Source organism: Spermophilus citellus (genome assembly GCF_964194105.1).
Source record: "Spermophilus citellus genome assembly, chromosome: 2".
Taxonomy (NCBI): domain Eukaryota; kingdom Metazoa; phylum Chordata; class Mammalia; order Rodentia; family Sciuridae; genus Spermophilus; species Spermophilus citellus.
In genome coordinates this window covers 201,780,140-201,791,893 of record NC_138183.1, presented here as the reverse complement: position 1 = coordinate 201,791,893, position 11,754 = coordinate 201,780,140, and the positions used below count along the sequence as shown (strand labels likewise).

General features: G+C 36.0%; 1 protein-coding gene across 1 annotated transcript; it reads left to right on the top strand.

Annotated features, from left to right (window-relative positions):
• Positions 1 to 2,134: 2,134 nt before the first annotated feature.
• LOC308641764 (olfactory receptor 10A3-like) lies at positions 2,135 to 3,145 on the top strand (the record flags this gene model as incomplete). The annotated part of the gene is made up of 1 exon (XM_081280372.1): positions 2,135 to 3,145. The coding sequence occupies one exon, from the start codon at positions 2,135 to 2,137 to the stop codon at positions 3,143 to 3,145; it is 1,011 nt and encodes a 336-aa protein (XP_081136498.1).
• Between the last annotated feature and the right edge of the window lie 8,609 nt (positions 3,146 to 11,754).

The following is an 11,754-nucleotide window of genomic DNA, read 5'->3' as shown; positions in this document are numbered from 1 at the left end:
ACCAATACATCCACACAATCTTTATTCAACTGCTAAACATAATTGGCATTTCTATAACCTCAGAGGTTTATGATTTCTTTGTGTGGCAACAGTTAAAATTCTCTCTAGTAAGTATATTGAATTGTGCAAATAGGTTTTGTTACTCATAGTTATCTTACTATGTTATTAAATATACTTTTATTCAAAACATAATTTAAATCAGTTTAGAAAATTTTCCTTTGTTTTAAAATATTACTCTAAATTTTTACATTTTAAAACCCATCCAATTCTAATATTTGCAACTGAGTACACATTTTGCTTATGATGATTATTATTAGTAGTATTTTTATTTTGCCATTAGAAATGAGTTTTGATTATTTGGTCCTACACAGTATATTTGACTAATTTTAAGAGAGTTTTTGCTATTAAAAAACAAATAACTCTCATGGTTTTTTACAGACTTTTGATAATATGACTATGGTCCAACTCAGGAATAAAGCAATTTGCCTTCTGCTGTTGCTCATGCCCTACAGATCTGCACTGAAGACACCATATACCTTCAGCTCGCTGGGATTCTCTGTCCTGCTGGCTTCCTCATCTCCCTGCTGAATACCCCCTAGTTTCCATAACATCACAGAAGACACAGTGGGCTCCATTGTAGTCCCATTGCCATCAGGGACCTCTGACTTGAACAAGTGTGTCCTGCCCTGTGCCTTTTTCCCACCCACTGCCCCTTATACTCACAGCATCCTGTGACTGTGGTTTCCTCTCCAGTTCCCCGTCCACATGTAATCTTTCCCCCATTTAAATTGTCTAAAGCCCTTGTTATTTCTTGCTATTTGTTTTCCAGTTGTGCTCTGTACTGGCTTCCCTTTGCTTTTGACACTATTCTTTAGAGTCTAATTTTCCGAATATATTCCATTTATTTCTTTAAAATTATTGATTTAACGTGAGTAATGAGCTGGGGATTGTTGGGGGCATTGTGTAGATACTAAAATGCAAACAAAATCTTTGCCTCAGGGATTATACCGTTGTAGCAATGATATTTGTATAAATGTATATGTAATGTCAATTGATAAAAATGAAAAATACACAGCAATATGTAAGGGGTAGAGCTAGAGAGTTGGAGGAATAATGGGTTCTATTTTATGTAGCTTACTAATGAGGGTCGAGGTTATTTTAGGTTGTGTGCTTAGGTTTCTGTTGAGACTGTGTCTGTACCAAATTCCTTATATTGCTGAGTCTAGAAAATGGTAGATCCATTAGAGCTTGTTGAATAATTAATGAATCCATGAGGTGCTTGATGAGGAGACTGGGAAAGGAAAGAGAAGAAAGAGTGGGAGAGAGTGGAAACTTTGAAATTGTAGCCCCAGAATGACCAAAAAGTAGGCTTGTCCTTAAATCATCATGGTCACAAGGATGAGTCTTGGATCTCTGGGGCTAAAAATTTCATATCCCATTAAATTCCAACAGAATTAGCCAGACATTAATAAGAAGTTAATAAGCCCCAAACCAATTCACATAGTCTAGAGGTGTTACCTGAGACAGGTGCATTTAAAATACAACCCTCCCTGAGTATTCCTGTGGAACGTTGTCACCCTTAAATGTCACACAAAGTTCTATTAGTCTTGAATATAATAATTATTTAAGTAAATTTACATAAAATTCACTATTCCTGAATTATTATCAAAAGTTGGCATTAGCTTTCTCCATTTATCTGCTTTATTTTCTGTAGTCTTCATTGTTATATTTACAAATATTGAGGAAATTGAGATACTTGTGGTAATATGAGATTAGAACCAGTGTTAGAAAATATCTATATTTACTTTAGAGTATGTTTACTTTAAAATTACATACTGTACAACTAACAATAGATAGAATTTTGACATTCTAACTTGATAGAATTTTGCACTTTTAAGACCAAATATCTAAATAAGAATTCTTTACTTTTACTTTTATATTTGATAAGATTTACTAATATTATTAATCTTTGTATTTTCCCATTCACCAAATGTTTCAATGTAAGTTTTGGAAGATGGGTTCCTCTTTTCATCCTATGCCAGAATTTCCATGCTGAATGCAGGTTACTTCTCTCAGTTATTGGACCATGACTTTATTCTTTATTGCAGAAACAATATAGGCCTTCAGTACTGCAATGAAAAGACAAAATCAAAGCTCTGTGATTGAATTCATCCTCTTGGGCTTCTCTGACTTTCCTGAACTTAAAGAAGAGATCTTTGGGGTTTTCTTGGTTATTTATCTGGTGACCCTGATGGGAAATGCAACCATCATAGGTGCCATCTTGCTGGAGCAGACTCTTCATATCCCCATGTACCTGTTCCTGCAGAATTTATCTGTAGTCGAAGTGAGTTTCAGTGCAACCATCATGCCTGAAATGCTGGTGGTCCTGTCCTCTGAGAGAACTACAATTTCTTTTGCGGGTTGTTTTGCACAGATGTATTTCATTCTTCTTTTTGGTGGAACCGAGTGTTTTCTCCTAGGGGCAATGGCTTATGACCGATTTGCTGCCATCTGCTGTCCTCTGACCTACCCCATGATTATGAACAAGAGGGTGTTTGTGAAATTAGTAATGTTCTCATGGGTCTCTGGGATCATGGTGGCTACTCTGCAGACCTCATGGGTATTTAGTTTTCCCTTTTGTGGCCCCAGTGAAATCAATCATCTGTTCTGTGAGACTCCCCCAGTGCTGGAACTTGTATGTGCAGATACCTCCTTGTTTGAAATCTATGCTTTCACAGGCACCATTTTGATTATATTGCTTCCTTTCTTGTTGATACTCTTGTCTTACCTTCGAATTCTCTTTGCCATCCTGAAGATGCCATCAACAACTGGGAGGCAGAAGGCCTTTTCCACCTGTGCCTCTCATGTCACATCAGTCACCCTCCTCTATGGCACAGCCAGTGTGACTTATTTACAACCCAAATCTAGCTACTCACCAGCTACCAAGAAACTGATATCATTGGCTTATGCATTGCTCACACCCCTGCTGAATCCCCTTATCTACAGCCTGCGAAACCATGAGATGAAAAGGGCTTTGGTGAAATTATGTCAGAGAGTGTTGGTTTTACATACAGTCGTACTTGTTCAGAAGCTATATGATATTTTCTCACTACTAAAAAGAACTATGTTTGAATTTTGTAAATGATGATAACCTTACACTTTTTTGTAATAGTTCACATTGTTGAATTCCTTGAGTTTAAAAAAATGTATCAGGAGATTCTTCTCTTTTACTACTGTGGTGTTGTTATTTGTTTTTCAGAGATAAAGTTTCCATAGCACTTGATACAACAGTCTGTCTTGTCTTTCTCTATTATAGGCATTTAGGTTATTATCAGAGTATTATCAGAGTATGATGCTTCAATAAATATCTAATTCCATAGGTTTCTATGTATTGATGCTTTTATTTTGATGTGATCAATTCCTCAATGTCATTCTGATAGAACGAATGATACACATACACAGGCATGTGTGTGTGTGTGTGTGTGTTGGTTGAGATCCAACCCAAGGCCTTGCATATGCTAAGCATAGACTCAATCATTGTGCTCTACACCCTGCCCTTGTTTATATATTTTAATTGCTATTTTAGAGTTACTTCCCTGAATGCCTGTAATTAGTTCAGACTGACCTGAAGGCTCACTGGGATTCACTAACAGCTATAGCCTTACGAGACCAACAAATAGTGTATGTGATTTATATTTCTTTAATGATATTTTTTTAAAGAGTCAGTAAGAAAATGAATTGTGTATTCAGGCTCAAATGGGTTCTATTTCATTATCTCTACCACACAGGGATAATCTAAAACTGGATATATATATATATATACACACACACACACACACACACACACACACATATTTGATGGATCTTTATTTTATTTATTTATATGTGGTGCTGAGAATCATACCTAGTGCTGCATGTATGCCAGGCAAGTGCTGTACCACTGAGCTATAACCCTAGCCCCTCTCTTGGTATTTTTTACATATATCTTTTACATAGACTTGTGCAATGATGCATACATTTTCTGGATTCTCATGTGGCAATATTAAGTATTATTTTTACTCATAACCACTATTTTAGATTCTCTCTTTGAATTTTCCTTTGTATGTCAAAGTGTCCTCAAAGTGTTTATAGACAAGACATGATTTTTAAAAATTTTTATTGTGGGAACACAATATTATTAGTGAATTATGTCTAATTTCTGTGTTACTTGCATCACATTACTTATAGTGTGAATTTTTTAGAAGGAATAATTTAACTGATGCAAAATCTGGAGCATTTCATACTTTTTCCTATTTCACTGTTATTCCTGGAGAATAGTAAGGTACCAGATAAACAGTTACCTCATCATTCTCCTGGAGTAACACTGACACAGTGTTACTTAACTCCTGTACCAGGGATGGCAATAAAGTGGTAAAAGACTATTCTCATTTGAAGTCATCATTCAGTGTGGGAAACCCATTTTTAAGTTTATCAGTAGTTCTGCCAAAAGTGAAAAATAGAGGCTTAAAATGAATCAAATTTTCACTAAAAGAAATTTCATCAGAAGATTGACACCAGTTTGAACCCTATTTGAACATTGTCTTATATTCTTTTCATCAGAGCATTTGATTGGCATCAGCCAATTTTGTGTCCTAAAGTTTCCCGCTTATATAGACAGACTGGTCAAATGCTGACTTTGAGGGAATAAAATATTCAAACGTCAAAATCTAAGCACAATGCAAAACTTAAAATACATAACTTTATTCTTTTTCCATTTTTTCACTCATATACTGAGTTAATATGTTTACATTATGAGTGAATCAATGCTTTGAGGACAATACAGTTAACTGGAAGATCTCTTGACTTTCAGTCACTGAAGTCAACCATTAGGTATTTCTCTGTACCTGGTAAGAAATAGCAGTTGAACTCCAATGATTTAGTCACATACATGAGGATTCCAGAGACATATTGAATCTCCATTTAGTCATAACTTTGACAACAATCAGCTGGTCCAAAAGGATCCATTTGTTTTGTTTATTTATTTATTTTAAAATTAATCTCAACAATCTTGGGAAGTATAATAACGTATCTGTCATTTGTTTTGGGTGCATGTTAATGATACCAAATGGTGACTTTTATTGTGGCATATTAGTACATATATATAACATGATTTGATCAATTTAATTCCCCAGTACCTCCCCTTGCCCTCCCCTCCTCCCTTCCTCTGAACCCCTTTCTCTACCTTATTTAGCTCCCTTCTAGTTTCATGAGGTCCTTCCCTGTTTCTTTTTCCTCTCTTGCTTCCACATATGAGAGAAAGCATATAGCACTTTTCTTTCTGAGTCTAGATTATTTTTCTTAACATAATCCTTTTCAATTCCATCCATTTTCTTTCAAATAACATAATTTCTTCCTTTCAGATGGTTGAATAAAACTCCATTATGTACATATACCCCATTTTCTTTATCCATTATCTGTTGACAGACACCTAGACTGGTTCTACAATTTGGCTATTGTGAATTGTGCTGTTATAAACATGGGAAGATGTATCTAAAATATGCTGTCCGTAATTCTTTTGAATAGATACCAAGGAGTGGTATAGCTGGATATGATGGTAGTACCCTGTTTGGTTTTTTGAAGAACCTCCATCCTGAATTTCATAGTGTCTGTACTAATTTACTTTTCCACCAACAGTGGATTTTTCCTCACACCTTTGCAACAACTTATTGTTATTTCAATTAAGTGGAATCTCAACATAGTTTTGGTTTGCATTTCCCTTATGTGTAAAGATGTTGAACATTTTTCATACAATTGCCATTTATACTTCTCTGGAGGAGTGTCTGTTAAGTTCCTTTGCCCATTTACTGAATCGGTTACTTTTTTGTATGGTGTTGAGCTTTTGAGTTCTTTATATATTCTGGATTATATATATAATCCTCTGTCAGAAGAGTTGGCAAAGATTTTTTCCTCCCATTCTGAAGGGTTCTCTTCCTGCTGTTGTTTCCTTTGTTGTGTAACTTTTTTGTTTTGTTTTCTTGAGTCTTGGCATTGCTTCCTGAGCTCTAGGAGTCCTTGTTGCCTGTACCTATAGGTTAGAGTCTCTCCTATGTCCTCTTCTAGCAGTTGCATGACTTCTGGTCTTATTCCTAGGTCTTTGATCCAATTTGAATTGATTTATGTAGAGTGAGAAAGAGGGATCCAGATTGAACCTTTTACATGTGGATATCCAGTTTTTCAAGCACCATTTGTTAAAAAGGCTTATCGTTTCTTCAACATAGGTTTTGGGCAATTATGTCAAGAATCAGAAGAGATTAAAAACAAAAGAATCCTCTGTTGAGTGGACACTAAACACCCATCACTAAACAAAATATTTAAACAGAGAGTCATTTCAAGCTGGTTGGGCTTATCTCTGTCTTTTATTTTTGGTAACACTGAGATTAAGACTCTTTTTAAGTTTCTACTCTTAATATCAGTAATTCTGGCAACATTAACTTAAATCTCATGCCTTTTAGTGAGACCAATTCTGAAAATCCTGCTGTGTGGGTTTTGAAGTTGGCCTAAAATTTTCAAACACAATCAACATAAACAAGAAATAAGTGAATTTTAAAAACATAAATGTATAACGACTTTCTGTTTAAATACTTTGATGAGTGTTTATTGTCCACTCACACATTGATTAATCTCTTCTAATGAAAAGTCAGCTTTTAGTTTGAGTCACCTCAATCTGACCTGAAGTTGCCAGTTCATATCTTCTTCTCCATCTGGAATGTTTATCCCTTGATGTTTCAGCTGGATAATTCTTGCTGTTTCTTCAGATTTCCTTAAAATGTCATCTGCTGAAGATGGCCTTCCTTGATCTCCTCTCAACCACCCATTTCATGTTTTCTCTGAACTCCTGGATCTTACTCCATACCCTTTAATTTTAATTTTATTTTGTGAAACAGAATGCACTTTCTTTTTCCCAAATGTACCTTGAATGGTTGCTAGGACAGTAAACAGAGGTATTTTCCAGTGATAGAAGGAAGGGATAGTGCAGGCACCATTAGCTGAGCAGGATAAAGTTCAGGAATAAGCCTGAAATTTACTATTAATATATAGTTAGTATTCTTGGCACAAAATCTGCTTTTTTTTTTTTTTTAAATCTTCATTCTGATTGCAGGCCATTTTCCTTACGTCTAGAGTTTTACCTGTCCCCAGTCTTGCTTAACAGTGGGAAGTGGAAGAGACAGAAGAAGAAGGAAACAGCACATAAGTTTTGATGTGGGATCTGTAGTCCCACATTTACAGCTGCCTTTTTAATATCATGTACAGTTTGTAGATCAAAATACTCCCCCTGGCCTTTGTAGGACACTTATATCTTGAGTCTTTCTCAAGCATTTAAATGTGATCTGTGTAATGTTGGAAGGCCTCATTTGATAAGTAGACGGTGAAAAACTGATAACAGTGACTAAAAAAAATCTGTATACCATTGTGCCCCACCTGCCTAACACAGTGTCTGAGACAGAGTTTGTGCTTATCAAATGCTTTCTTTCTTAATAAGAAAAGGGCAACTGATTTTTGGTTTCTAATGTGTTTCTGACGAGACAGTAAATTGAAGAGGTCTTGGTAAATGGTGACCATGTAGTTTGGGCTAAAGGATAACTTTCTTCTCTGTTGCTATGGCTGTTGCTATTATCCAGCTGAAACATCAAGGGACAAACATTCCAGATGGAGAAGAAGGTAGGAATTGACAACTTCAGGTCAGATTGAGGTGACTCAAACTAAAAGCTGACTTTTCATTAGAAGAGACTAGTGAAAGTGTGAGTGGACACTAAACACCCATCAAAGTATTTAAACAGAGAGTTCTTATGGGCAGCATGCCAGCAAGGGGAGTAGCTGCTGAGAGAGGCTGGTTAAAATCAATAACTGAGTCTCTACTACATGGTTGAATGTTAACATGGGATGCCAGGACCTTCACACTCTATATAAACTCAGTAAGTCTTAACCCTAGGCCTTGTGGCTGCCAGATTTTCTGTCTTTTCTTTCAGAACCAAGTCAGTAAATTCTCCTTTATCTTGTGGCATTACCAACCTCCTCATCCACACCCTCATATTCAGTTCCATGACTTTTCCCCTGTCCTTATTGGTACAGGGTGACCAGATCATGCAGGTCTTTACGGGTGTAGTTCCTTTGTTCTTTAGTCCCCTTCAGTGTTTCCCTAGTTGTGCAATGCTGTGATGGACCCCCTTTTTATAGGCCTGGCATAAAGGAGATAAGATGAGTGGGGTACCCTTCTAGTTCTCTCCAAACCCGCTGGCACACCTATGCTATTGTCTTATTGCTCTTAATTGTAAGAGGTTGGTTACTGTTGCAGTGTCAGAATGGTCAGAGAAGTCTTAGAAAACAAAATCTTTGTAGGCATCCAACCAGCATCCCCATACCATGTATCAAGGCCTTAGATTTTTTCTAGCTCTAGCTCTGTCCTTGATTAAATAGCCAAATTTCTCTGAATTTCAGGTACTGACTAGAGAACTCTGCAATTGATATCATGTCCCCTTCACTATTCTAGCCACTTTACACTGAGCCAAGAATCCCTGATCCTCATATATACCCTGTGAGATTAATAATAATGCTTTTCTTTTACATAGAAAGTAATAGAAACAGAGAAATTCAATGATGTGCTCCAGGTCCTATAAACCAATTCAGAACTTTTGACTCCAAATCAAGAAGTTCTATGCCTGAAATCAACATTATGTAATGACACTTTTTCTCAAAAATGTCAGTGACTTTGTATTTCTTCTGGAAAATATGTAAGTTCAGGGCTCAGGGGCATCCAGACTTAAATCTCAGAGGCTTCAATCCTCTTGCCTTTACTTATTTACCACCATTGCCCAAACTGTACATTCTGTCCAGTTGAATTCCCCACCTGCCACCTGCTTTTGCTCACACCTCCCTGGACTCCTCCCTTCTTTCCCTGTTTACAACATTCATTCACCCTCTGATTTCACAAAACTCCTACTGGGAGACACCGCATTAGAGATGAGTCTCATGTGTACAAGGCCTTCAATCCCTGTGGACACATGGAGGGCTGGCACTCCATGTGTGTTCTCTTGAGCTTTCTTCCCTGAGGGACCAGGTTCAAGTCTCTGTAGCTCTCCTACAAAATATGAGAAGGTTTGTGGGAAGCATTCCAAGTTCTCTCCAAAGGGGTTTTCTGGGACACATGAATCTATATCATAGGAAGTAAAAATTCAGTGCACTGAATCAATAAATTGCATGTATGAACAGGTGTCTTTTGATCAGCGGTGAGAGTGCTGTTAAAGTAGCAGGCAAATGACAGTCAATGGGTAAGACAGTGCAGTTTCTTTTTGTGTGCCTGTTAGTGGTTATTTTCATTGAGAGTTCTCAGTGAGGGCTGGTGATGCTGTTGAAGACCTGCTTCAGTGCTTAGGGCTCAGTAGGCAAAGCTGAAATGTTTGAAGCAGACTTATTGGTTTGATTATTCAGTTTCTTTTTTGTTTTTTTTTCTACAGAAAGTGCAGATCATAATTGCGATCATGAAGACTTTGCATAAACTAATGAGCAAATAAAAAGGGGAGCAGCATTTGTGGTCATTTGTGACCACAGAATAGGTTTTTCATTGTTGTTCTTTATTATTTAAATATATGTCTTGTTTGTCATTGACACATAGTAATTTCACATTTTCATGATATATTCTGTGCCATTCCAATGCATGCATGCAATATTTAATGATCAGATAAAACTCAACTGGCATTTCTATAACCTCAGATGTTTATCATTTCTTTGTGTGGGCACATTTAAAATCCTACTACATTTTTGAATTGTGCAATTAGCTGTTGTGAACCATAGTTATCTTACTCTATTTTTATACATATTTTATTCAAAAGATACTTTTAATTGGTATTACAAAGGTTTCCAATTTTTAAAACAATGCTCTAAATTTTGGAAATGTTAAAATCTATCCACTTCAAATATTTGGAACTAAGTCTGCATTTTGCTTATTATTATTATTACTGCCATTAAAAATGAGTTTTGATTATCTGGTCTTGCAGAGTATATTTTACTATTTTTTAAAGGGTTTTTGTTATTGAAAAAACATATAAATTTTCATGATTTGCACAGGCATTTGATTTGATTTGAATATGTGACTAAGGTCCAACTCAGGACCTTTTACTGTTGCTAATGCCCTACAGGTCTGCATTTAGGATATCATTCATCTTCATCTTGCTGGGATCCTCTGTCCTGCTGGCTCTTTCAGCTACTTCCTGAATTTCATCTGGTTTTCAGAACATCACAGAAGATACAGTAGGCTCTATTCTAGTTGTATTGTCATCAAGGACCTTTGCCATGAGCAAGTGTGTCCTGCTCTGTGCCTTCCTCCTCCCACCTACTGCCCCTTCCACTCATGGCATCCTGTGACTGTGGTTGTCATCTCCATCTCCCCATCCACATGTAATCTTTCCCTCATTTAAATTGTCTAAATCCCCCATTATTACTTGCCAGTTGGTTCTCAATTGTGCTGTGTACTGGTTTCACTTTGCTTTAACACTATTCTTTAGAGTCTAATTTTCCTAATATATTCCATTTATTTGTTTAAAATTATTGTTTTAAAATGTGTAATAAAGTGGAGATTGTTGTGGTCATTGTTTAAATATCAAAGAAGCAAACAAAATCTTTGCCCCTGGGATTATACTGCTGTGGGAATGATTTGTATAAAAGTATACGTAATGTGACTTGGTAAAAATGGAAAAATACTGAGCATTGTATAAGGGGTAAAGATAGAGAGTTTTGGGACACTATTTTTTGTAGCTTACTGGTGAGGGTCACAGTTATTTTAGCTAGTGTGTTTAGGTTTCTACTTATGATGCAGAGTATAGAAAATGGTAGGTCCATCAGAGCTTGTTGAATAATTAATGAGCCCATGAATCACTTGATGAGGAGATTGGGGTGAGAGAAGAGAGAGAATGGGAGAGAGTAGAAACTTTGAAATTGCAACTCCAGATTGACCAAAAAGTGGGTTTGTCCTCAAATCATCATGGTCACAAAGAATAATCTTGAATCTCTGGGGCTAAAAATTTCATATCCCAGTAAATCCCAAATAGAATTGGCCAGAAATCAATAAGAAATTAATAAGCCTGAAGCCGATTCACATAGTCTAGTGTTGTTTTCTGAGAGAGGTGCATTTGAATACAACCTTCCCTGAGAATTCTTGTGGAATGTTGTCACCTTTAAATGTCACACAAAGTTTATTGGTTTTGAATCTAATGAATATTTACATAAATTTACATAAAATTCACTATTACTGAATTATTATAAAAATTTGGATTAGCTTTTTTCCATTTATTTACTTTTATACTATATTTTCTACCTCTCCATTTTTATATATACATAAGTTGAATAAAATGAAAAATACCTGTGGTAATAATATGGGATTAGAACCAGTGTTAGAAAATATCTATATTTACTTTAGAGTATGTTTAGTTTAAAACTACATAGTGTATAAGTTGCAATAGAACTTGATAGCACTTTGCACTTTTAAGACCAAATTTCTAAATAAGAATTCTTCAGGTTTCCTTTTATATTAGAAATAGTCACTAATGTTAGTATTTTGCCTTTCTCTAAATGTTTCAATCTCAGTTTTTTGGAAGATGTTTTCCTCGTTTCATCCTCTGCTAGAATTTCTATACAGAATTCAGGCTGCTATTCTCAGCCTTTGGAGTGTGACTTTAGTCTTTGATTATGTCTGCAGAAACAATATAGGGCTTCTGTACTGCA